The sequence below is a fragment of the Eschrichtius robustus genome, chromosome 3, assembly GCF_028021215.1.
Source record: "Eschrichtius robustus isolate mEscRob2 chromosome 3, mEscRob2.pri, whole genome shotgun sequence".
Classification (NCBI taxonomy): Eukaryota; Metazoa; Chordata; class Mammalia; order Artiodactyla; family Eschrichtiidae; genus Eschrichtius; species Eschrichtius robustus.
This window is the reverse complement of record NC_090826.1, coordinates 27,493,031-27,519,629: the sequence shown is the minus strand read 5'-3', so window position 1 is coordinate 27,519,629 and position 26,599 is coordinate 27,493,031. Positions and strand designations below refer to the sequence as shown.

Below are 26,599 nucleotides of genomic sequence, written 5' to 3'. Positions count from 1 at the left end.
CCTCCTATCCAGCTTAAAGTCCCCACACTGCACTGTCACCCTGGACCCAGCGAGGATAAACGTTCCCTTCAGTGTACTCTGGGTGCCTGTGGATTTAAAAACCCAATCACTTACCAAATGGGCCTCTCCCTCTTCCCAAACCACATTGGGTTCAGAGCCACTGTATCTGCTTACAGGAGCTGTGCCCTGTATACGGGCATCCAGCAGAGGAGGCCTGTGGGGACTGAAAACAGCCCGTACCGGGGGACTGTGCTCGCCAGCGAGGTCACGTCGTCCTACTTTGCACAAAGACGTTGCAGGTGCCTGATGCAGCCCGGTAAGTTGTTTCTTCCCCCACGGGCCCATTCCCTAGCCCTGCTCCCAGCCCCACTCACCCATCAACTTGTGCCCCTCCATGGCAGGGTCAGCCTCGGGCTTGGAGCAGATCTTGGCAAACACTGGGAGCTGCTTCCTCTGAGCAGGGAGCTTGGGGGGCTTGTCGAGCTTGTCAGGAGGCGCTGGAGGAGGCGGGGGAGGCAGCAGCAGGAATGGGCCTGGCTCCGTGGGCTCCCCGGGTCCAGGGCCATTGAACATGCTGTTCTGCAGGAAGTCCTTGATGACCCTGGTCTCCTCCAACACCATCTTGCTGTTGGGGGCCTTGGACGTTTCCGTGGACTTCAGTGGGAACTGAGCCAGGAGCTTGCTGATCTCTGAGCTGGAGGCCCCCAGGCTGTTGCCCCTGTCCTCTGGCCCCTTGGCACTCTTGACCTTGGCAGTACGCAGGGTGCCCGTGACCGTAGACATGGCAGAATTGCAGTCCTGCCGGCTGCCGATAACGGACACGGCCACCTTTGGCTCCAGAAGCTTGTCACCGGCAATGATGGAGGTTCCTGGGCGTTCACTGCTGCCTGCCACCAGCGAAGGCACAAGAAGGCAGGGAGCCGGCTGCCCGGGCCCCTCGAGGGAGCTGCTGGGCGCCTCCAGCTCCCCTGAGCTCTCTGTGACCAGGATGAGGTGATCTTTGGTGAGGCTCAAGAACTCCTGCTCCACCAGCAAGGAGATCTCATCTTTGCCACTGGTGAGCTCCAGAGGCCTGCAAACAGGTCAGAAAGACAGATGGCTTTAGTGCCAGCTCCCTGAGGGTGGCCGTGCAGCAGGGCACAGGCCCCAAGGAAAGGGGATGGAGGAAACATGTCTCCAGGTGTGAGAAACCTATTGCTTTTTAAGAGAGAAAATGGACCATCAGTGGACTCCAAGGGGTTTCTACACCACACCAGTGGGCATAGTACCGAGAGCTTGGTTCTGGGAATCGGGATGCCTGGGTCCTCTCCCAATACTACATCTTCCTGAGTGAGCTGAGCCTTAATTTCTCTCCACCTCTCCCTGTTCAGTCATGCTCAGGACCCGAAGCAATAAAAGACCAGCAGCACAGGGGACAGGACTGAGCCGACAGCTCTGAGCCTGGCGTGCAGAGTGCTGGGGCTGAGTCTTAGGAAGCCCCCAGATGCACTGTAGCATGGCAGAGAGCAGGGGACCTCAGGGCCTCCCAGCCTGGCTCTGTCACTTCCCAGCTATGTGATCTTGGGTCCCTTGCTCAGCACCTTGGTCTCCTCTCCTGGTGAACACGAATATCATAGAGACACTTCAGACCATGTCTGGCACAGTAAGGGCAATACAAGTGTCAGCTAGTATGTCGACACTTCTGTCAGCCTGGCTGGGCCCCTGGTCCTGAAATCTGCACAGTGGCTCCATGGATGCCCGTGTCCACCTTGGCTGGGCATGGCCCTCTGACCAGAGCACAGACTGGGCCCCACTTCCTGGGAACACCAACAATTTCTTGATCCCTGAACCGATTCACAAGCATCTCCCTGTATCTAAACGCAGGCCTCTACCTGCACCTCAGACCCCGGGGGCTCCAGCCTGGACCCTTGACGGCCAGCACCAGCCTGATGGGGCCTGATGGTCCCATGGACTCTAGGCTCCTGACGGCTGGCTCTCTCCAGATGTGGGAGAGGGTAGCAATCCTGCTGGCCTGGCTTGTGGCCCAGCCTGCCACACCAGCATCCTTGGCAAGGGGGAAGCTTCCTCCCTGGCACTCCCAGGAGGACCATGGTCACCCAGCTTAGAACCATCTGCTATCCCTCCTGGATGGGTTCCCATGAAGGGTGGATGAGGTGGCCTACGCAGAGCATTCTGGAAACTGCTCAATGCTCTACCGCTGGTAGAAGGTGGTGAAAATGGCAAAAAAGAGGCAGAGGGAAAAATTAAAGCTCCCTGTGAGTGGAGCTTTGGGGAGGCCCTGCGCACATTCCTGCTCTGACAACCCATTCTGTGGGTGGAGTCAGCCCCGAAAATAATGACTAGGGAATGCGCCCAGCAGGGTCGGTCCTTCCTGGTAATGCTCTGTGTATGGGCACACGCACGTGGACACACACACACACGTGCAGTGCAGGCACAAGATGACTCAGTCATCACACGCAGAACCAGGGGACAGTCTCCACATCTGACGCCCAGCCACTGCCTACTGTGCCAGGCATTAACCCCTTAGTTGCTGGGTCCAGATGAAGCCCAGAGGGTCCTGGAAAAGGTTTTCCGTAGACAGGGCACTTGGGAAGCACAGGGAAGAGTTTAAAACTTGGGAGTTTGTCACTATTCTAACGACCGAGGCAACCAATACCTCCTGACCACCAGCCCCCCATGTGGCCTCCCCAGGCCTGGAGGCTGAGAGAGGTGCCAGGAAAAGCAGACTCCGGCCAAACAGACCGAGGTCAGGATCAGGCACCTCTGCGTATTTCACGTCAAATCCTGGAAACTCAGAGACTCCCCTGTGATGAGGGTATGACACCTGTGACATGGGTAGGACACTACAAGTGCCCAGACGCTGGGTGGGATGAGAACTTGGTGCAGTAACCCCTGTGCGGGCTCAGCATGGACACGCGCCAAAGAAGCCCTGGGCACACGGTGGCTGTGAGTGGCAGTGGGAGCAGGCTGGCCCTGGAAGCTCCCGGAGGCCATCAAAGCCGTGTATGAGGCAAGGCGGTCCACTCTGTTCTCCCCCTCTTTCCCTGCCCTCTCTCCTCTTCCCATCCTTTCCTCCTTCTCACTCTAGACTCGGTCTATAAATTGGCCCCCCCTCCTGCCGTGTCCCTGGGAACACCTGCAATAAAGAGACTGCCAATCCATGGCCCCGAGTTATTGATCCCCTGTCTTCCTCTTCATCTTCACCCTCAAAGGGAGCAGGGGAGTCTTGAGTCACAGAAACCAGATACTTGAGGGACCAGTTTTTGTCTCTCCCGTGCCTGCCCCAAAACTTGCAAAGCAAGTTATGTACCAACAGATCTTCTGAATTGGAAAGACTCACCACAATTATGTTATTTTTTTTTTTTTTTTTTTTTTTGGCCATGCTTTGCCAGGCTTGCGGGATCTTAGTTCCCTGACCAGGGATGGAACCCGGGTGCTCGGCAGTGAAAGCGTGGAGTCCTAACCGCTGGACAGCCAGGGAATTCCTCAACTATGTTAATTTTTAAAAATTGGGATAATGGGATTGTGGTTATATTTAAACAACAACAAAAAGGGTCCTTTTATAGATACATACTAAAGTATTTACAGATAACATTATGTCTGGGATTGGCTTTAAACTTAATCTAGCAAGGGGAGGGAAAAGATGGGGGTGGGGGAATAGATAAAATAAGATTGCCCCTATGTTGATCATGGCTAAGGCTGGGTGAGGGGTACATGGGTTCATCACATACTAGTTGTTCTATTTTTGTCTGTGTTTGGTTTCTCATTTTTTTTTTTTTTCTAAAATAAAAATGTTCTATAATAGACGTACACACAAAAGTCTCACCACTGAATCCTTTAAAGTATCAGCTCCAAGGAGAAGTCAAAGCAGCTTCTAAAAGACTCACAGGGCCCAAGGTCCCCGTACCAAAAGCCACCCCGCAGGCAGTCCCTTCTCAGCACCTGAGAGGATACTCCTCCCCCTCCCCCACGCGGGAGCCAGGCTGGCAGAGAGGACCCAGCAGGGGCTGAGTGTGAACCCCGTTCATATTCCCCGGTCATTCTCCGCTGGAGAATGACCCCCCATCACGGGGGTCACTGGGTCTCTTAGGAAGCTGGCATTCCCAGAAGGGGCAGGGCAGTACCAAGAACAGAGGGGCCCACCCTGGCTGTGGGTCCCCCACGTGTCCCTGAAAGGCTGGCCCGGAGCACCCGGCCCTCCCCGAGACAGCCCCTACAAACTCCTATTTCCTTTGAATCTGCCATGAATCCACTACAGGCCAGACTGGAAGCCAGGCATCCATGTATATACTTGCATTTTAATCCTCTCCACATCCCTGGGCAATAGACAATATCATTCTCACTTTACAGGTGGGAAAAGTGAGCCTGAAAGAGGTGAAGGACCTTGTCGCTGAGAAAGTGAAGAGACTGGTGTGAGGATGCTGTCGGGTCCGGCTGACTTCCTGACCTCCTCCTACCCCAACCCGGCTTCTTTTCCAGGGATCGTTCTCCAGCAAGGTCCACCCGGCCCCTGCTCCGTGGCTGGGCTTTGGTCCCCAATCTGAATGCAATCAGGGATATTGCTAGGATCATCCCACCACTCCAGCCTGCGGAGGATCATCACGGTGAATCCTGAGCCTGTCATCTGTGGCATTAGCTGTCCCTGACAGCTCTGTGTCAGCTGCATGTCTGATGAGCACGCCTTCTGGGTCCCCCACCAATTTATGGACAGAAATGTTGAAGGGGAGAGAGTCCAGGGCTGAGCCTTAGGGCCATTGCTGGAAACCCTCCCCCTCCCAATCTGACAGTAATCCTGGATCAACAGTTTGGGGGAATAAATCAATCCAGTCACTATCATCCCATCTCCACTTCTCCAAGACAGCCTTTACCAAATACTTTGCTGCAATCAAGATTCAGCACACAATTACAAGTCTCTGAGCAAGGGTCTCGCCTACCTGCCCTCTCCACCCCCAAGAAAACAAGATTTGTTTGCTCTTTTCTGTTCTAGAAAACTGCATGCCTGCAGAGCTCAGACATTCTTAGAACTTAGATCAAACCATTCCCCCACTTAAACCCTTATGTGAATTCTCACTACACATAGACTAAAAATCCAAACTCCTTTCTGACCCCCCCAGGACACCCCACAAAGTGGCCCTGTTACCCCCTCCTGCTTTGACTCCTCTTCTTCCAGCCACTCTGGTCTTATAAATATGCCTTGGCATGTCAAGTTCATTCCAACCCCAGGGCCTTTGCACCTCCTTTGGATGCTAGATCATCCCTTGACTGACTCTTACTAGGCACTCTACGCTCCATCAATCTGTTTATTTTCTTCCTAGTGTTTATCATCACCATCATGTAGTATTTCCTTATGTCTTCACTCCCTACAACAACTCATCCTCCCTGAGGGCAGGGACTGTATCTTGTTTACCATGGAGGCCTCAGGACCTCGAGCAGTGTTGGGCACGTACCTCCAGCGCAGTAAGGATTTGTTGAATAAATGAATAAACTGGCTCACGAACTTGTCTTTACCCTTGTCCATTTCTTGAAACTCTTGAAATCAAGAGCTGTGTTGCCAAAGACTGCCCAACTCCTTCAATGGTTGCAGCCTGCCTGGATTTGATTCTATTTCTGGCCTTCCATCTCATGTCCCACCTTGGGCCTGGCACCCCTGTGAGCTGACCAGATGACACTGACCAGCCTGCTTGGCAAGGTCCTAAGAACTCTCAACCCCTGTAAGTCAGTCCCACGGCAGAACCCACACAGACCCTGCCCAGCTCTTAGCGACCACTTTGGGGCTCACAGGTTTTTCCCTCTTCCAACAACTTTGCTGGGTTCCACATCGAGCCTGCCCGCCTGCATTTCCTGGTATCTATCTTTTTTCCTCTCTTCTTAAGAAGTTTTGCCGATGCTGGCACCTCTCCCGTGCTATTTGCTTTCTGCTTTGAGTTGGTAAAAAGCATAAAATCTGCCACAGACTCTATCACAGTGAATCATTCAGGGCCGTTAACCCAACTCCCGGGCGCTGACAAAGGAAGCTAGTCAGAATTGCTGCTGGGGCTCCAGCTGCTGCCACTACCTCTGCTTTGCCCACCTCCAGAAATGATAGGTGTCTGATGGTGACTCTGTACACGGGCACCACACATCATTTCTGCATTTGCAGTGTATAGAGTCGTATAAAAATAAAGGCTATTGACTGGCTGGCACCCCTTCCCAGAATAATGACTAAGCAAGCATGCTGTTAGCTCCCCGACCGCAGTTCTGTGTTCACGATAACACCGAGAAAAGATGAAAACTGCTATTCGTCTGAGCCAAACAACAGAAAAATGCAAGCAGAGAATTGTTAGTGCTGGAAGAGGACACCAAAACAACTATTTTCTTCCCACTATGGCATTTCACATTGATGACAAACACGGTACCCAGGCCAGGTGCCCAGGCAACATGGGTGGTTGAAGATCGAAGCAAGAGAAGGGCTCTGGCTCCATCGGGAGACTGACCCCCTGGCTGGGGGTGAGGCCGACTTCACGTGTCTGCGTGGGTGGGGCAGCAGAGCAGAGCGGCTAAAAAGCTCCGCGCCTGGAAGGAGGCAGAAACTGGATTCAAATTCCCACTGCTTAATGGAGGCCAGCCCTCAAGCAAGCTGCCTAATATGTCTAAACCTCAGGTTCTAGTTCACAAAATCAGAAGGATGAGCATTTATGGAGAATGAACTAACCAGCCAGGCACTGTGCTAAATGCTTCCCATGCAAAACTCTCATTTTAATTCCCACAACAGCCCCAGTGGGGTGCTGTGAGGACCGATTACGGTTTTGACCCTATGGTAGTTCCCACCCACCTTGGTTCAGTAACAAAGCAGAGACTTGGAAAGTGCCTGGGCATCAGGGCTTAACCTCTTTTTTCTCTTGGGACTCAGCAACCTCCACGTGGACGAACCCAAGAAAGTCTGCTGGAGGATAACACATCCCGTGGAGAAAAACCCCAAGGTCCTCAGCTGACTAGCCAGACCTGGGTGACTACAGACACTGCAGATGTGTGGGTGGGCACGAGGCATGTCCCGCCAAGCTCACCCGAGCCTCTCCCAGAAGAACCACCCAGAGGAACCCAGCCCAGACTGCTCAACTACGGAAATGGGAGCTAAGTAGGAAGCTGTGGTGCTGAGCTGCTAAACTCTGAGGTGGTTTGTTACACAGTCGGCCCTTCGTATTCACAGGTTCGACACTGGTGGCTTCAACCGACTGTGGATGGAAAATACTGGGAAAAAAACTCCAGAAGTTTCCAGAAAGCAAAATTTGAGTTTGCTGCACACTGGCAACTACTTACATAGCATTTACATTGTATTGTACAACTCTTTACATAGCATTTACATTGTATGAGGTACTATAAGTAATCAGGAGATGATTTAAAGTATACGGGAGGATGTGTGTAGGTTATATCCAAATACGACACCATTTTATGTAAGGAACTTGAGCATCCGCAGATTTTGATATCCATGGACATTCTGAAACCAATCCCCTGTAGATACCAAGGGACTATTGTTTATCAAAAGCTAACGGGCACAGTGAGATACAGTTATCGCAGTTTTTAAATGAAGAAGCTAAAGTCACCATCCCCCGATTGGCCCCCGTCCTCACTTGACCAAGGCTGGTGGACATTTCTGGGTCTTCCTGTCTGCATGGGGAACAGGGACCCATCTTCAATGCCCCTGGAGCATATGTCACAACACCCAGGGTGGCCCCTGCCCAATGTGGAGGGAAGGGACACAGCCACCTCTGTCAAAGCTACCTGGTGTCTTCATCTTTCCTCTCCTCCAGAGCCAGGATTCACTGAACTGCCCTGGGTACACACACCATACCATGCACACACATATGCACCAACTTATGTGTGCACACACAGCAGTCACGTACATGCACATATCCCAATGTGCACACACACACCCTTGCACACACACATACCACAGCTGTGCACACACACACACTAACGCATATGCATACACACATAAAGCAAGCCATGTACACACACACCAATGCACACACACACACAGGCACACAGCTGTGCTACAGCCACACACACACACACGCTACAACCATGCCCACACACATACCACAGACGTGCACACACCCACACACGCAAACAACCACAGCATGTGCACACACCTCACAACCGTGCACATACACCCAGGCACACATGCACACACCACCACCGCCATAGCTTTGTAGAAACCCAGCAGGAAGAAAGAAAGGGGGAAGGAGGGCGCATTCCCCTATCTCCCAGCCTAAGGGGCTTGGGCCGACTGTTTTCAGTCTACGGGGGGAAGGGGCAGTTGAGAGAAACTGCAGATTCAGTTGCCATCCCAGGGCCTGCGCACCTGCATCCCAAAGGTACCTGGAAAGCCACTGAGTTCCACCTGCTGGCCTTTCTCTGGTGGGGGTGTGGTGGGCAGCGGGCCTTCAGAAAACCCTGATTCCCACCCCGCCGCTCCTCCGCTCTCCAGGCTGCGTGAGGATTAAGTGAGATGATGAATATGAAAGCGCGCGGTAAACTGTAACGGGCGCTGTGCAAATGTTAGCGGCTCTGACGGAGAGACGTGCGGTGCCCAGAGGCCCGCTGACCCTTCGCAGCCCAGGGCCTGGCCGGCTGGGGGTGGGAAGCCGGGAAGTGGCTGAAGCTGCGGTCACCTGCACCGTGGGGATGCTGACGTCGCCGGGGGTTAAGGGAGACAACACTGTGAAATCCCTCAGCTGCCCGAATGCCACGCCTGGGCTAGATGTTCATCTCATTTCTTAGCAAAGGCCTTCACACAGAGTAGAGTCCATTTTTACAATGTCCCTGGCATCCTCTTAGAACCCAAAAACGGTCGATCTCCTTCCTTCATGCTTTTTTTGGAACACCTCTTTCTCAAAGCGGTGTCCCTTTGAAGCCTAAGGTTCCATCATCTTTGACCCCCAAAGTATCAGAGAACTTCCTACAAATATGCACAGGAATCCCCTGTGGTGCTTGTTTCAAATGCAGATTCCCTGGGCACTCCTGGGGAAATGGCAGTTCAGTTGGTCAAAAATGGGGCCCAGGCATCTGCATTCTGAGCCAGGATCCCTCCTCCACCCTCTGCCCCCAGGCCTGCAGTTCTGGTACAAATGATGCACCTGAGGACACACATCCAGGTGTGAATTTCCCTTCAGACACTTCAGCTCCCCTCCCCACCCCCACCTGTCCCTCAGGGCAGGTGGGACAGTCTCCTAAGACAGATTGGCAGGTGGAAGTGAGACCTTCCACTCTGCCCCCTCCCAGACCCTCCATCTGTCTGGAGGGGAGAGAAAGGAGTACACAGAGGCAGGCAGGGGTTGAGCCTCCGACTGGAAGGGTGGGGGGATGAAGGATTCAGTGAGCTGGGGAATGAGACAAGAAATACTGGGGAGTAAATACAGCAATAAAGGAGCTTCGGCTGGGAGCTACAGAGTGATTCTTATTGTTCAAATTATCTTTAAAACTTTTCATTTGAATCTGTTTAATAAGAAGAGGCTTACCCTAAGGAAGAGGTATTTTTTTAAATGTGACTTGGGAGCTGAATTGGAAAGAACGTTGCAACAAAGATATTAAAAAGGGGATTAAACCAAACCACCGGTGGCCCATCTCTGCAGGCTCCTACAGCCTGCGACACGGCTCCCAAAACCATAAAAGTAAATTAAAAAGGGGGACACGGGACGTGGGATGTTAATCATGATTCATCTTCCCTTCACCGCTCGTGGCTCCCGGTGTTAAGCAGAAGGAGGAAGGGCTATTCTGAATGGCTCCTGGTGTAGGGAAAGAGCTCTGGTCTTAAAGCTTCACCAGGTCCCTATCCTTACTCTGCCCCCTCCAAGCTGGATGACTCTGGGCAAGTTGCCTAACTTCTCTGAGCCCCAGCTTCCTCATCTGTAAAATGGGAATAATATTGACCATCAACTGGGAAGGGTTGCTAAGACAATGTGATAAACAGAAAATTGAAATACAGAGCTTGGCACATATTAGGTGCTCAAGAAAATGTTAGTTCCCATCTTAAGCTCAAGGCAGAAGGAGGAAAAGACCTTGCAATGTCTTGGCTTCCTGATATCCCGTCCCTACGTCACTCAATGCTTCCTCTGATGATTGTGACCTCTGGTTTGGATCCTGGCAACCTCTGGGCCTCACTCTCCTTGCAGTGGCATTTTTATGGTTCATCCATCATTCACTTACTCATTCATTCGTACACACTGCATTGCCACTGAGTGCCAGGAACTCGGCTGGGTGCTGGGGAGACAATGATGAGTAAGACATGGCCCTTGCCCTTAAGAAGCCGTGGTCAGGTGGGGGAAGAAAGACTGTTGCCACCAGCAGCGTACGATACATGCCAGATGACCACCTCATCAGAAACCCTATGCCAGAATGGCGTTGACACATCCCACTGGGTCTTTGTGTCCTCTCCTCTGGCCAACGGTCAACACAAGAGCTGGTTATAAACTGACTCTTCCATTCTATTACCTGCATATAAAGACCCCTACCATTAGGTCCTCAGAGCTAAGGAAGGATTTGTCTCTCCTGATGACCTCTCCTGCTTTCGCTTCTTAGATGATATGAGTTATAGAAACTAACTGGTATATTCCCACTTTTTGCCCCAGCTGCCAAGAGTCTCAAAGCAACATGCTGGCCTCCACTGAATACTTTTCCTTAGCTTAGCTTTTCTGGTATATAAGTCTCCTCGCCCCATACCATTCTTGATTACTTAACCCTTGTCATTTTGTCCTTGATAGTAATGATAATAGGGTGATGATGAAGATGATGAACTTGAAGTCCTTATTTTCTGCCAGGTGCTGTATGAACTTTGCACACATTCTTTCATTAACCTCCACAATAGTCCTTTAAGGTGGTCATTATGACTTTTTCCATCTTTCAGATGAGGAGAATGGGGCACAGAAAGTTTGAGCAACTTGGTGACAGCTAGGAAGTATACTGGGATACTCCTTATTTTATTGTTATCTGAGCCACCTTTAAACTCTTAGGAAAGAGAGGGGATATAATTGTTTATCTAAATTTTTAAAAAGGAACGTGGAAGAGGGAGGAAGGAGAAATGTTAAATGGGGTGAGCATTGAAAAATTTACAGAATGATACACTAATTCCAGGTCTTTAAGGATGGGTAAGATTTCAGTAGACAGAGAGAGATGGAAGAAAGGCATTCCTGGTAGTGAAATAACCTGAGCAAAGGTAAGGGAATGTGCGCCCGCTTGTGGCGCATCTTGGTTTACAGAGAGTCTGGAGAAGAGCAGCCAGGTGTGCACCTAGAGATGTGGGTAGGACCAACTACAGAGACTCTTTTCAAGACCAGGTCAGGGGGTTCAGAAGACAATGAGGAAGCCGTGGAAGATGCCTGAGCAGTACTGTTGATGTGCTTCAGGAAGACAAAGCTGGTAAAGGGCGAAGGACATCCAAGAGGGAAAGGAACCAGGCACAGTAAGATGAGACGATCTGAAAATGGCAGAAGAGAGACCTGCAAGGAAGCAAGGAATCAAAAACCATCATGAAGGCAACTGACAGATGTGTAAGGAGACTGGAGGAGAGAAGGGTCAAGGGCCTTGAACCTCTATCTGCAGCACTATTTGTGCACTAATTCACTTGACAACCAGGACGGAGGATGCATTGATGTCAACGTGATTGGGGTCATAGTAGTGGCTGAGACCCAGCCCTGGGAAGCTTAAGGGAAGGGGACACTTAAGTGTCCATGAGAAAAGGATTCCAACCTGGAGCCTGGGGTTTTCTGACATTCTAAAATGTCAAGGGATGTGAGGATGTGTTTCAGGCCAAAGGGTGTATGGCGGCTTCCCTCAGATTCTCAAAGAGAGGTTTGACCCCTCCAAGGGGAGAAAATGCTAGTCTGGAGTGAGCATTAGACTCCAAGGGTGTCCAGAACTGGCTTCTGCTCTAGGGCATCAGTCCGAGTTTCCACGTGTGAGTCTTGTCCTCATCACTCCCAACACTAGGTTTCAAGCTTTAAAAAAAATAAATTTTTTAATAAATAAAAGTGAGGATGTAGTCCAAGCAACTTTTCCAGAAAAGTAGGATTCATCCCATTTTTCCTGAGCTGGGTCTTGAGAAGAAAGCCTCCAGAAAGAGTTCTATAAGCGCAGGGAAGGACGGGAAGCTCCCTAGGGTGATGGGAAATCGCGTGGGGGTGGATGAGAGCGGAAAGGTGGCTCTCTTACTGTTTTAATAACTGTAGCAACAAAGGACTGGTTTGTTGGGAGAACAGTTCAAACAAGGCAGCACGTTGGGTTCCAAGTCGCAGTGGCTCTCCTGCCTGGAGGACTGGCCAATGGGTGCAAACAGTGAAAATTTACTGGAGCAAGTGCAAAACAGCCCTCTTCCTTCATGAGACAGATAATACCTCAGAAGGCTGCCAGTCAGGAAATCATTTCTGTTTTTTAAATGCTTAAATGGATTTCCTTTCTTTCTGTAGACTTATCCTCCTACTTGGGTCTGGCTCAGGATGACCTTCCAGCTCACCTCCCCCAGCCTCCTCCAGAAAGCCTTCCCTGAGCTCCAAGCCCAGGTCACGTGTCCCCTCGGTGTGCTCCCACAACACTGGCACTTCATCCGGACATTTATCCTAATATGTTGTGATCTGCCCTCCTCAAGACATTGAAGGTCCAGGTAGGAGCTCAGAGACTGTCCCCATCTTTTTCACCACTGTATTGCTTTCACACTTTGCCAGGCATGCACAATAAATATTTGTTGAACATCATTGCTGTCACATGGATCTGTGTCCGTCCCACCCACTAGACTGGTAGCTCTCAGAGAGACGGGCTTCTGTCCTACTTATCTCTGTATCCCTGGGACCCAGCACAGGGCCTGCCACCCAGAAGGCAACTGTGAATGTCTGTTGAATGAATCCATAAATGAGGGAATGAACAAATGTCATTTCACAGTCAGGGCAATGGAGTCAACAGCAAATCCAAAATCCCCATTCTAAGGCTGTGAAGTTTTAGCAACAGGGGGATTGAATGAATAGGTAATCCTAGAATATGAGTCAGTAAGTGGCTTTCCACAATTCTCTCAGCCCAAATTTAAGACTAATTAAAAGATAACTGAACAAGAGTCTGGAGTTTAATTGACACTAGACAGAACTACTGATTTCTCCCCCATAGCCCATTTCTCCCCATTTCTTCCCCATTTCTTCCCCACTTCAACAAATGCACCACCATCCAACCAGCGCTCAAGCCAAAAACCTCAATTAAGCTGTGATGTCTCTATCTGTGTGCCCCAAACCATCTGCAGGCTCTTTTGACTCCTCTCAAAACACACGCCGAATCCCCCACTTTTTCCATTTTCACTGCAATCACTCTGGTCTAGCCACTATCACCATCGTGCTCATCTGGACTATTGTAGCATCTTCCCAGAGGTCTCCCAACTTGCTCTCTCACCTGTCTAACAAACCATCTCCACACAGCAGCTGGAGACATCTTTAAAAACTAGTGAATGTGATCGTGTTACACCCCCTTCCTAAAAACCTCCAAAGGTCTCCCATAACATGGAGAATCAAATGTGAACTCCCTACTGTGGTCCTCCAGGCCTTCTGAGACCTTGCCTGACTGCCTCTGGTATCACCCTGTGCCACGTCGCATCACTCACTACACCCCAGCCGTGTTGTCCCTCTCCAAGCCCACTCACATCTCAGAGTCCCTGTGGTTTCTCTCCTTTCTGCCTGGACATCCTTCCTTAGATCTTCACCTGACTGGCTCCTTCTTGGGGTCCAGGTCTCAGCTCAAATGACCGCCTCTACTCAGAGAGTCCTTCCCTGACCACCCCATCTAAAGGAGGTCCCCCTAGTACTTTAGTCAGTTTTATTTCCATCAGAGCACTCTCTGCTAGCTGAAATTATTTGGTTTATTTTTATGTGTTTATTATTGGTTTCTTCCAACTAGAATACCAGTTCTTTTCCCATTCTAAAGTTATCATACTCTTCTATTTACTTATTTTCTGTTTCTCTCCCCTACTTGAATGTAAGCTCTAGGAAGGCAGGACCTCATCTGGTTTACAGCTCTATTCCACTAGCTCTTAGCACAGAGCCAGGCACATAGTAGATGCTTAATAAATACTTGTTGAATGAATAACTGAAGGAATGAATGAATGAATGAACTCAAAATGTGTCCAAAGGCTGAAGTTGGCTTGTGGAGAAAAGTGAATGTGGTGTTAATTGCCATTAACAGGAATACAGAATATAGATGGGGAGAATCCAATCTGCTTGGATTGGATCATACCTGGATTATTGTACTTGGTTCTGGTTGCTGCACTGCCCCAGGGACCAGCAGTGTGGGCAAGAAACTGACCAAGTTGGTACATGAAGGGAAACTTAGAAAAACAGAGATACTCAGCTTGTGAAAACAAGAAATCCTAGGAGGAGTGTTGTTGCCATCTTTTAATATCTAAAGGGTTATTGAGAGGAAGGCGGGGATAGATTTGGTTTGGAGCCCTAAGGGCAGAATCCAGATCAATGGGTATCAGTTTGATAGAGACAGATTTCAGCACAGGAAGAAAATGGTTTTTTGACAGTCAGGGTTCATAGCAAAGGAAGGAGCTACCTTAGGAAGTGGTGAGCTCTGCATCTAAGAAAGTGTACAAGTGGATAACCACTTGGCAAGGATGTCGAGGAAGGGATTTAAGCAGCAGAAGATAGCCTTCAAGATCCCTTTCAAACTTGAAATGTCTGGGTTTCTATGATATATGGGGACAAAGTAAAAAAAAAAAAAATCTGGCTAACAAGAGTTCTAGAGCTTACTTATCTACCTGCCCTGATAGCAGTTAGCAACTCCAAAACCCAAACTGGGTTTACAAAATTAAACAGTAGGCAGATTAGCTGAGAGGTTCTCTTGTGGGCCTGAAGCCATCCCACAAATATGCTGGACAGCTCCCTGGATTTGAAATCTGTTATCTATGTGTGATCACTCAGAACATGGGACTGCCGAATATTTTGACTCTCCAAAAAGATGTCTTAATTTCTAGGAGAAGGCAGCCAACTCTATCACGCAGTGGCTAAGATGGTCCTGGGTTTGTTTCCTGAAACTCCACCACTTCCTAACTGTAGGACCTCGGACAAAGAAATGAACCCCACCAAACCTGTTACCTCATCTGTAAAAAGGATCTGATTGAAAAATAGGGGAGGGAGGAATTGAAACAAGAATGACCCAAAGTTAATAATTAATGAAGCTGATTGACAGACATTCATTATACTATTTTATGTGTTTGAACATTTGCATAACAGTAAAAAGAGGGGGAGTTTAAAATAGTACCCACTTCATGTAATAATTGTAGGGCTTAAGGAAATCATCATCATCATTATTACAAGGAATTTTTACAAATCCTAGTTATTACCGGGAATGTTTAAATATCCCATTTAATCATCCCAACAACCCGATGAAATGCGTAGTAATCATCTCCACTTGGCAGATGAGGAAACTGAAGCTCACATAAATTAAACAAATCCCGCAGCTGGCACAGGGCTGAAATGCGATCCGAAACCAGAGTTATCTGATTCCACCACTGCAGCTGCCTTTATTTCAAGAACAGCTCACTGTGTTCTACTTGGTTGATATCTGCATGATTATGATATCATTTATTCATCTAAGGCAATGGTTTCCTAGCTCTTTTATCATAGCAGAACCCTTTTTTCAAATGCAGCCTTTACTCAGAACTTCAGTAAGTAAAAACCCATAAAAGCCGAACAGCTCTGGCTGATGTGGGGATCGGGACCCAGCAACCAGGACACTTGAATCCAGGGTTGCCCCTGAAGCACCCTAAGGTCTATGAGCATCATGTGAAAACCCCAGGCTGAAGGCAACAAAAACAACAACCAAAACCCCTGAACCCTGAGAATTGCATTTAGGGACAGCCTCACGGGAATAATGTAGCTTTCAGTTTCCTGTCCCCATTACATTTGATCCTCATTATCAACTCTGAGATGGACAAGGCAGGGCATATCATTCTCCATTTGCAGATGAGAAAATTAAGGCCAAATGGAGTTAAGCGACTGGCCAAAGGTGTGCCAGTTCAGTTTTCAGCCAAGTGCAGACTGGAAGTAGAGTCTGTTTCCATTAACTCCGTGTGACCTGGCAGAGAGGGTGCAATCTACTGGAAATTGCCACTGACCCTTGGTCCACAAAGTGGCCAATCAGCTCCTTGGCCATTGAGAGCTGAGCAGAGCCCCCCAGGCCCCCTCCAAGGCCCTGTCCCAGAGCAGATGGCAGTGGGCAGGGGAGAGGGTCTCAGTGCCACCGGAGGGCAGGACAGCAGGATTTTGGCTGTAGATGGGCCATTCCCATCCCAGCCGTGTACTGCTGAGCAGGGGGCAGGGTAGGCAATAACAGCCAAAGTGCCTTTCGCCTTCATGTGTAGCAAGTAAATAAGCCCAAAAAGGGTCAGCATGGAGTGCAGAACTGGGGAGCAGTTACGCTTTGCCTTTCTTAGCTCTTGCGTAGAAATCCCTGAAACCAGACTCAGCTCATAATTGCCTGAAGGGTTCCCCCACTCCAGAACATCTCTGAGCTGAGCTGGAGCATGTGTTGGAAGAGGCAACACTTAATTATCACTTAGTCTTTAATTAGCACTTAATTATTAACACTTAATCCATCTGTAAAATGGGGACGCGAATACCTGCCTCATAGGGACTCTGGGAGGATTAATTAATGTTTGCAGCCCACTTTGAAGATGCAAAGCAGTAAACAAGTGTTCAATGGTGGCATTAATAACTCGCCGGATTTACTCGCTTTTCCTAACGAGGTTCTTTCTTCTTCTCTGTTCCTCCCTCTCCTTTCTAATATCCGTCCCCAACAACATCTACCCAACTTTACCTCGTGGAGAAACTTTTAGCTCTGTGTTTCCCAGACACAGGATTTCCCATCCAGGAAATGGGCTATTTACAGCCATCTTCCTGCACTTTAATTTTCTATTATGTCCTCTGAATATGTCAGTGCCTTCCCAGTAAATATTTTGATGTGCGCTCTCGCAGCGGCTTCCGTGGAGGCTGAATGGGACAGCTGCTCCCTGTATTAGGGAATTCCAGATGTGGTTTAAAACCGTCAGACTCATCTGTGCCAATGCCTAGCCTTTGAGGGCGGCAGGGGAGAAGGATCTTCTAGTTGCCTGTGGGGAAAGCCACGGACTTCTAGCCTTCAGCCCTGGCTAGGGTGGTTTTTCAAGGTCCTCAGATCTACATTGGAGTTGCCAATGCCTTTAGACAAGAAATATCCCCTGAGTGGGCTGGTACAGAGGCAGTAGAAATACAGCCCTGGTCTGGCCCTTCACTCAGGTAACTTCAGGATCCCAATCAACACTCCTACTGGACAGAGGACCATGGTGGGTGGAGGAAAAGTACACAGCCTTTAGGGTTTAGCCAGACTGAACAACAGGTCAAAACACTCCCCCAGAGGGTTAGACCTCATCTCCTCCCCCCTCCCTTGGGTCACGTAAGGGGACACTCACTCTTCTTGGAAGCTGAGGCCATTGTCTCTTGGGGTGCCAGCCATGGGGGCAGAGAGCTGCTCCTTGGAGGTCCTGGGCTGCAAGGCCTCGGGCAGGCCCTGAACTCTCTTCCAGATTTCATGGCAAGTCTTGTCTAAGCTGTCTTGGGGTGTGTCCTGGTGGATCCAGATGTACCTGGGGAACGGGCCCAGGGCGGAGGGGCGCTTGGCCACCAGGGCTGAGGACAAAGCCAGCCCATTCCCACTGGCCATCCTCTTCCTCTCTTTCCGGAAGCCCCTTTGTCCACCCAGGGCTCGAAGACAGGGGGACCGTCCGCCACCACACCTCATTCACCAGAAAGGGAGATGAGGATGGGGCAGAAGGAGGTCAGTTCTGTCTAGCTGTTGGTCCAGCAAGGTGACTATGTTCAGAGGCCTTCGATTTGTGTGTAAGTGATGGATGGAGGACAGCTTTCTTTTGGGGAGGGGGTACTTATTTTGATTTGTTTTTATTTGCTCTTTCTTGACTTTTGCCCCCCTCCCCTTCTCCCTTAGAAGAAAATATTTAAAAGTCAACAAAAACCAGTAGCTTAGTAACCGTGGAATCCCCCTGAGCTCAGGAACCAGGCACCTGGGGGGGCAGAATGACATCTGGGAACAACTGGAAGGGGAGGGCTGGCTCTCCCCCCAGTCCCTGGCACTCTCCCGTTGCCACCAGCCCCTGACTCCTGGCAGCGCCCGGGTCTCAGCCCATCATCGCTCGCTAAGCCTGGGGGATGACCTGGTGAGGGCCTGGCACACTGCTAGGCACCGGGCTCCGGGATCCTGCCATCGGTTTCTCACTGGGCCTTCCCAGGGACCCCGAGCCCACCGAGGGCCAAGGGCCCCCGCCCGGCCGAGCCCCGCCCTGCTCGCCCCAACTCCCCCTCCAGTCCCCCTCTCCTGGCCGCTCTACCGCCCACAGGAACGGTCCCGAGTGCCCAGCGCCCGCCCCGGCGCCCCCAGCAGACACCTGCCACGGTCCCCTCCCTGGGCTGCGGGGTGGACTGGGGAAGGGTCCCAACGCCTTAAAAGGGCGCTGTCTCCGCGGGGGGCTGGGGCCGATTTGCAGGGCCGGTGGCTCCCACCCGCTTCCCGTCCAGCGCTGGAATTCCTCGCTGGGTTTCAAACGCAACGGCTCGGTGCGCGCGGCGCCCTGCGTTCGGTCTGTGCCCCAGGCCCTCCGGTGGGGTGGGGGCGGGGACCAGAGGACCCCAGAGCGCTTTCCCCCATTAGAGGTCAAGGGCACCGTGCCCCGGCTCGCCCCGCCACCGCGGGCTCCTCGTACCCACCTGGACGCCTGCCGGTCCCTGCCCGGGTATCACTGATTTCACCCCTAACTGCCCTTTGACCAGGCGCTTACCATGTGCCAAGCGCTCGGCTTTAAAGTTAATACCGTTATGTATTATTGTTCTACATTTGAGGAAACCGAGTCTCAGAGTCCTAAAGGGGTGTGTCCAAGGCCCACTAGGAAGCGGGGAGCTGGGCTTCAAACCCAGGCACCCCAGGCTACTGATACAGACTGGTTTCTCCAGCGCTGGGCTCAGCGGTCCCAGGGTGGGCAGAGGTGCCCGAGAGAGGGTCTAAGCTAACAGCTTGCTGCTCGGTGGGCTCCGCCCCACACTGGAGGGGATTCCTTAAACTCGGAACCAACATGGGACCTCCGTCTGCCCGGGGCTCTCTGGCCCCAGGAGTCAATGGTTGTTCCTCCAGTGTTTCCCCAGTAAAGGATGATCAAGAGGACGGACGGGAAAGAAGAAAGAAGCCTGGACGCGAATAGACGAGATGGCAGCCTGTACATGTAGGGTTGAATCCTGACACTGCCCCTTACTAGCTGTGTGACCCTAACAACTGTCTTCACTTCTCCCATCCTTCATTCACTCCCCAGATACTGATGAGCCCTCCTCTGTGCCGGTGAGTTGCGGGACAGTGAGAAAGCATGAAAGTGAACGAAACTGGCATGGTCCCTGCTCTCATGGACCCTATATTCTCTCGTGGAGGGAGATAGATCGCCAACTAGCAGAGCAAGTAAATAAGTAATAATTACAGATGAAATAAGGGCTCTGATCGAAACTAGCCAACAAAGTGAGGCAATGGGGAGAGAAGAGGTGGCAGCATCAGATGACCATGCAGGCAGGACACTTAGAGTAGGTAAGGTAACATTGGAGATGAAGCAGAAGGATGAGAGGGGTCCTTTTTTGTAAAATGGTGTTAAAAATTATTAGGAAGATCACATTTCCGGTACATAGTAGGCACTTCATAAATCTGTGTTGGATGAATTCATGGCATACTGTATGGAGTGCCTGGCATACCACAGGTGCCCAATACACAACCTTGCTCTTTACAGAGGGCCTGAGTTCCTGGAAATGTTGACTCTAAATTTTGAAATCCGAGCTTGATTCCCCTTTGATTTTCATTATAAAATTGAAGATGTGTTCCTTTGGGGAAAATTCTGAGGACCTAGACTGAATAAAATTATAGTTAAGAATGTAGAAAACCTTTTCAGATAGTGCATTTAAAGGAAAAGTGATCACTTCTGATGAAATATTAATAGTTCTGAAAATGTCACTCAGTGTTTGTGCTGCTTGGCATTTGGTTGGCTAACACCTATGCTTAGAGCAGAACACCGATGGCCCTGTACTGCCCAGGCCACAGGATTCTGGAAAGTTAGCCAGCTCACTCATTCCTTCTGTTCCTTCTCCCCTTCGGCAGGAGACTAGGCAACAGGGGCCAAGGACTGCAAAACAAAACAAAACAAAACACGAAATACACCAGGGATAGAGAACAAAGATATGGGTGTGTTTCTTGGAACACAGAGCTGAGGTGTCTAGAAGAGTCTGCAAAGAACTTAAGTGGCAAACAGTATAGAGGTGTTTCAAAAAACTAAAAATAGAACTACCATATGACCCAGCAATTCCACTCCTGGATATATATCCAAAAAAACAAAAACACTAATTCAAAAAGATACATGCACCCTAATGTTCATAGCAGTATTATTTACAATTGCCAAGATATGGAAGCATACTAGGTGTCCATCAACAGGTGAATGGATAAAGAAGATATATATATATATATATAGATAGATAGATATAGATATAGATATAGATATAGATATACATATACATATATATATATATATATATATATATATATACAGTGGAATACTACTCAGCCATAAAAAAGAACGAAATTTTGCCATTTGCAGTAACATGGATGGACTTGGAAGGCATTTTGCTAAGTGAAATAAGTCAGAGAGAGAAAGAAAAATACTGTATGATATCTCTTATATGTGGAATCTAAAAAGCACAAATACAATGAACTAGTGAATATAACAAAAAAGAAACAAACTCAAAGATATAGAGAACAAACTAGTGGTTACCAGTGGGGAGATGGAAGGGGGGAGGGGCATTATAGGGGTAGAGGATTAAGAGATACAAACTACTAGGTATAAAATAAGCTATAATGGTCTATTATACAACACAGTGAATATAGCAAATACTTTATAATAACTATAAATGGAGTATAACTTTTAAAAATTGTGAATCACTATATTGTACTCCTGTAACTTATATAATATTATACATCAACTATGCTTTAATGAAAAAATACTTAAGTGGAGTACTTAGAGCCAGTATAAACAAACCACATCTAATCTGGTAGCCACTAGCCACATGTGGCTATTTTAATTTTAATGTAAGTTATATTAAAATTTCAGTTCCTTAGTTACATTAGCCACATTTCAAGAACCACATGTGGCTTGTGGCTACCATTTTGGACAGCACAGAGAACACTTTCATTATTGAAAAACACATAGACTCTAGAACCAGACTACCTGGGTTCAAATTCTGAGTTCATGTTTCCTGGCAATGTATCCTTAGGCAAGTTACTCTATGCCTTGGTGTATTAGCTTTCTAGAGCTGCCACAACCAAGTACCACAGACTGGGTGGCTTACTCAACAGAAATTTATTTCCTCACAGTTCTGGAGGCTAGAAGTCCAAGATCAAGGTGTTGGCAGGGTTGGTTCCTCCTGAGGTTCTCTCGTCGGCTTATATACGGCTATCTTCTCCCTGTGTCTTCATACGGTCTTTGCTCTGTGCATGTCTACGTTCTGATCTCCTCTTCTTATAAGAACACCAGTCATGTTGGGTTAGGACTCACCCTAAAGACCCAATTTTTACCTTAACCACTCTTTAAATGTCCTATCTCCAAATAGTACCTCACATTCTGAGGCACTAGGGGTTAAGACTTCAACATCTGAATTCGGAGGGACACCATGCAGCTCATAACACTTGGTCTCCTCATCTGTAAAATGGGATGACAATAAAGAATATCTATTTTGCAGAATTATTGTAAATGTCCTATTACTACGTAATTATTTAACAAATGGAAAGTCCCTAAAACAACACCTGGCACACAAGAGACACCTAAAAGTGCTGTGTATTAGTTTCCTTGTTGATTACATTGAAGTGCATGCCACTGGAGTTTCTCAATAACAGCTTCTGTGCTACGTGTAGGGAGGGAGAACTTTAGCTGTACTGGGGAAATTTGCTTTGTGATGGAGGAATGGACTCGAATCATCAACTAAGCCTTTCTAGGCTTTGTCCGTTTTTTAGCACCAACCATGGCCAAAATTGTGCAAGGCACAGGGCTAGGAGATGAATAACACCTCTAGCCTACACATTGTCACAGGAAGGGAGCAAAGCATTCCAGAAGTGCCTGCTACACAGCAGGTGTGGCAAAAACTGATATACTCTGTGCCCAGCACGTGAAATGGTGTCCAGGACCATTGACTGCTTCGCTTCAAGCTCTAAAATAGGCAGGCACCGGGTTTCACTATTCTACCTTCAGCACCTTGAACAGTGGGTTCAATTTGTGAACCCCTATTACCCTGAGCAGGTTGTTTCACCTCTTTATGCCTCAGTTTGCTCATCTGTGAAATAGGGATAATAAAATACTGACCTCATAGAGTTGTTTTGTGGCAACTGAGATAATACACGAGCTGTGCTTTAGAATAGTGAGTCTGGCACATGCATCGTACCCAATGAATGTTAGCTATCATTATTTACGATTCTGGGATTCTTGCTTTTCTATTTGAAACCAGGAAAGCCTCAAGAGGAGGCAACTCTCCCTACCTGTTCTCCAGCCGAAGCCTCTCCTCACGTGGCTTCCATCACGGACACAAACACGGCTAGGATGGAGAACTCAGAAAGGTGGGCACGGCCCACGTTCTCTGGTGATTCACAGCTTACTCGTGGAGGCCCTGTCCGTCCTCTAACATAGTTTCAACACCCGGCTCTGACCATAAATATCTCTTTCTAGCTGTAAAAGAAAATTGAAAGGTTTTTGTTTTGCCATTTTGCTTTTGCAAATTTTGGGCCATTAATAATTTATTTAATTTATGGTCAGTTATGATTTCTCACCAATCTTGGTGCCTACCTGGGAAATCTTGTGCGGTGAGAAAACGCCAACCTACGAATTTTTATCAGATGTAATGAAATTTTTATGACTACTAAATTCAACAGCTAATGAAGTTGACATAATGGTACATTTAGCATTTAATTAAATATTTACTGATTTCAATGTTGCAGTTTTCTTCTTTGTATTGTGGAGCTAATAACACTTTCAGACCTCAGACTTTTTGCAGGACCCTGAAAAGTACAGTGACATGATGCCTAAAGCGACATGTTGCCTAGAGTGGATTATGCCTAAAGGGTCAAACCGCCCAGAGGGGGCCCCATGCATAAGGAGACTGCAGGCAGGCTTCTTAAGGGACAAACCCCGGAACAGGAGGAAGAGAGGAGGGTGCAGCCATCTGTCATGTGAATGGGCCTCCCTTGGACGTTGTCCCAGGAACTGAACCTGACTTCAGAGCAGCCAGCCTTGGGAATTCCCTGGTGGTCCAGTGGTTAGGATTCTGGGCTTTCAGTGCCCAGGGTCTGGGTTCGATACCTGGTTGGGGAACTAAGATCCTGGAAGCCAAGCATCGAGGCCAAAAAAGAAAAAAACAAAACAAAAACTAGAGTAGCCAACCCTTTCCAGGACTTTGGAAAGGACACCAGAGGATTCTAGAAACAAAGCTGTGGCTCTGGGATTCCTCTTTCCTGGCAGCACCATCAGCAATCCCTACCATTTCCACAGGGGATTTCATCCCTTATTATTGCCTCCAATCCTTGCCCATTTGTGAGGAGATTGTTAAGAGCTTGGGCGGTGGCAGCAGATACACTTGAATTTGAATTCCTGCTCTGCTACTTACTGAAGGGTGGCTTTGCACATGCTCAGCTTCTCTGGCATTCCATCATCGGCAAAGGGATGGGAACACTAGACAGGTATGGAGGGGGAGAGTTTCAAAGGGGGACATCTATGGACGTTCTCAGCACACTGCCTGGTGCACGGTGTGCCCTCCATAAAAGATACCGATTATTGTTGTTGTTATTAGCTATTAATGTAAAAATGGGGGCTGCGAAGACTCAACACAGCCAAAAATAAATAAATAAATAAAAATTTTAAAAAAATGCTTATGTCTAATTCCCACAGACAGGGATTCTGATTTAATTGGCCTAGACTAGACCTGCTCAAGAATATTTTAAAAAAATAAAAAAATAAATTTAAAAAATGGGGGCTGATGAGATCTCCATTTAAAGTTAGGGGAAAGGAAAGCCATAGTTGGCGGAGGGAAAGAATATGACTTGTCAGCGGTGGCCCAGTAAGGTGGCACGAGAGTTGGAATGCAATTGGTCTTCCGCTTCTGCCTTGGCCTTCCTGCCAGACCCCTGTCATGATAGGAGACCCAAGAATCCCTGGAGAGGCTCTGTACGTGGTCCCTCTCAACTAGAAGCTTGGTGTTCTGCCCTTCCTTCCCTAACTTCCAGGCCTGGACGTTGGCCACCAGTATGCATTCATTTAAGAGTTATACTAGAGATGATTTGAGGCAGCTTTCAGATTAAAAAGTAAAAATTACAGCATCGAAGGATAAAGCAAGAACTGACTCCATCTAAAGAAAGCAGAAAGAGTTGCTGCTTTCAGGTCCCTGAATTGGTCAGGATGCATGGAGGTAATAAGGTAATAAAACTGGGTATCCCTGTTTGTCAGCTAAAGCAAAAACGGAAACACGTCGGAAGGCAGAGTTTTTATTTTCTCACAGCAGAAAATACACATCTTCATCTGCAGAGACAAGATGCTTCCTGGAAATAACCCCAAGCATGAATTTATCATGAGTCCTTATATAATGGACACTGAGTGACATAGTGGGCAATATATTCAATTCTGTTTTCATAAAGACAGAAATGCCATTAAGTTGGTCAGTTTCTCACATCAGGTTTCTCTGAAGACAGAGAACATAACATTAAATCATAACCCAGAGAAGGCATTTCTTTAAGGAATTCAGATAATGGAGTCTAGGAGAGACTCCTTTGGGTCCATTCCACAAACATTATCGAGCACCTACTCAACCATCCATCCATCCATCCATCCATCCATCCATCCATCCATCCAGCAAACATCTACTGAAGGCCCACCATGTACCAAGCACTCTGAATGGCACTGGTGAAGACTGCTTGTAAGAGCTGACGCCTGGACTGAGTTTTGAAGGACAAATAGGAGAACGCCAGACACAGAAGGAGGGGAGAGCGTTCCAGGCTGAGGGAGCAGCGTGCACAAAGGCCCAGGGGGAAGGGAGAGAGAAAGCACGGCTCATTTCAGGAGTGCAGGGGCCTCAGAATGGCTGGAGTGAGCGTGGTGGGTGGACAGTAGGGAGACAGGGGGCACAGGAGAGAGGGGCAGCCAGGGGCAGGAAGGGAGGGTCTAGCAGAGAACTTGGATTTCACTCTGTAGGCCATGGAGAAACATCCGGGGAAGGCAGGGAAGCTGTGAAATCAGGTTAGTGTTTTAAAAGAATGGGATGGGAATGTTGGATGGGACAAGAGCGGAGCTGGGGGCACCTGTTATGCGGCTGCTGTCAGAAACCCAGAAGAGAGATGTAGGGACCTGGCTAGGACCTGGGAGATGTGAAGGAGGCAGAATTTAGAGGACTTGGGAGCTGCCTGGATGTGGGGGCTGAGTGAGAGGGGAGGCCAGAATGATCCCCCAGGTTTCTGGCTCAGGAACTGGGTGGACGTGGAAACTGGCTCCTGAGATGGCGGACCGAGCAGAGGGGCAGGTTGTGGTGCCGGATCAGAAGTAGGTGAGTTCAGTTGTGAGCAGGCTGGGGCAGAGCATCCTGCAGGACATCCAAGAGCAGAGAATGCCAGACACCACACAGGCACTAGGGACTCAGGAGACCTCCAGGAGAACATTTCTGCCGTAGGGAACTCCCCAGTCCACTGCGGGGGGGAGCAAAAGAGAAAGCTGTCAATTACAGAGAGACTGGGGAATCGCAGAGCAGAGGTACGGTGCCCCTCCTGCCTGCCCTCCAGCAGCCTGGACCGCTGTGAGCACTGCAGATTCTTCTTGCTGGGTCTACCTCCCTGAATTTGCCCACACTGCTTTCTTCCTGGAAGGTGCCACTTCTTACCTGCCCCTCTCCCCAGGCTGAGCTAGAAGCCCTTCTCATTTCCATAACATCCGGTAATTCTCCCAGAGTCATTATGCTTTGCTGTTTAACTCTTTTCTCAATAAACTATCCATAGCCTGAGGGCAAGGACCAATGGTCATGTCTTATTCTTGTTTATATTTGTTCCCTCAGCACCTAGCACAGAGCCTGGTGTGCAGATTAATGTTTGTGGCTGCACAAATAAAAGAATGAGTGAGGAGTAAGCAAATGATACTGCAGAAAAAGCATGGAGGGGTGTACGACGGTGTTGCTAGCTGCTGTAACACACCTCAATATTTTGGTGTCTTTTTACTGTTAAAAGTCGCTTCTCACCTAACAGTCCAATTCAAGTGTCCCAAACTGGTGGGTGACTTTTCTCTACAGGGTGATTTGGGATCCAGGCTTCTTCCATCTCATGGCTCTGCCATCCCCTAGGGACCCCAAATGCTCTGTATCCAGCCAGCAAATGGAGGAATAAGGGTGGGAGGATTTTATGGGGTAAGCCTTTAAGTGACACACACATCACTTCTGCTTACATTCCTTGGGCAAGAACCCTTGTCTTATGACTGCACCCAACTGCAAAGGGGGCTGGAAAG

At 48.9% G+C, this 26,599-nt stretch overlaps 1 protein-coding gene across 1 annotated transcript in view; it reads right to left on the bottom strand.

Moving 5' to 3' along the window:
- Nucleotides 1-17,787, bottom strand: part of C3H1orf94 (chromosome 3 C1orf94 homolog) — a 36,174-nt gene extending 18,387 nt beyond the window's left edge. The window contains exons 1-2 of the mRNA XM_068537862.1: nucleotides 17,459-17,787; nucleotides 375-1,072 (exon numbers count right to left, since the gene is read on the bottom strand). Of these exons, the coding sequence (XP_068393963.1) occupies nucleotides 375-1,072; nucleotides 17,459-17,787 (1,027 nt within the window). The remainder of the gene's footprint in view (nucleotides 1-374; nucleotides 1,073-17,458) is intronic.
- Between the last annotated feature and the right edge of the window lie 8,812 nt (nucleotides 17,788-26,599).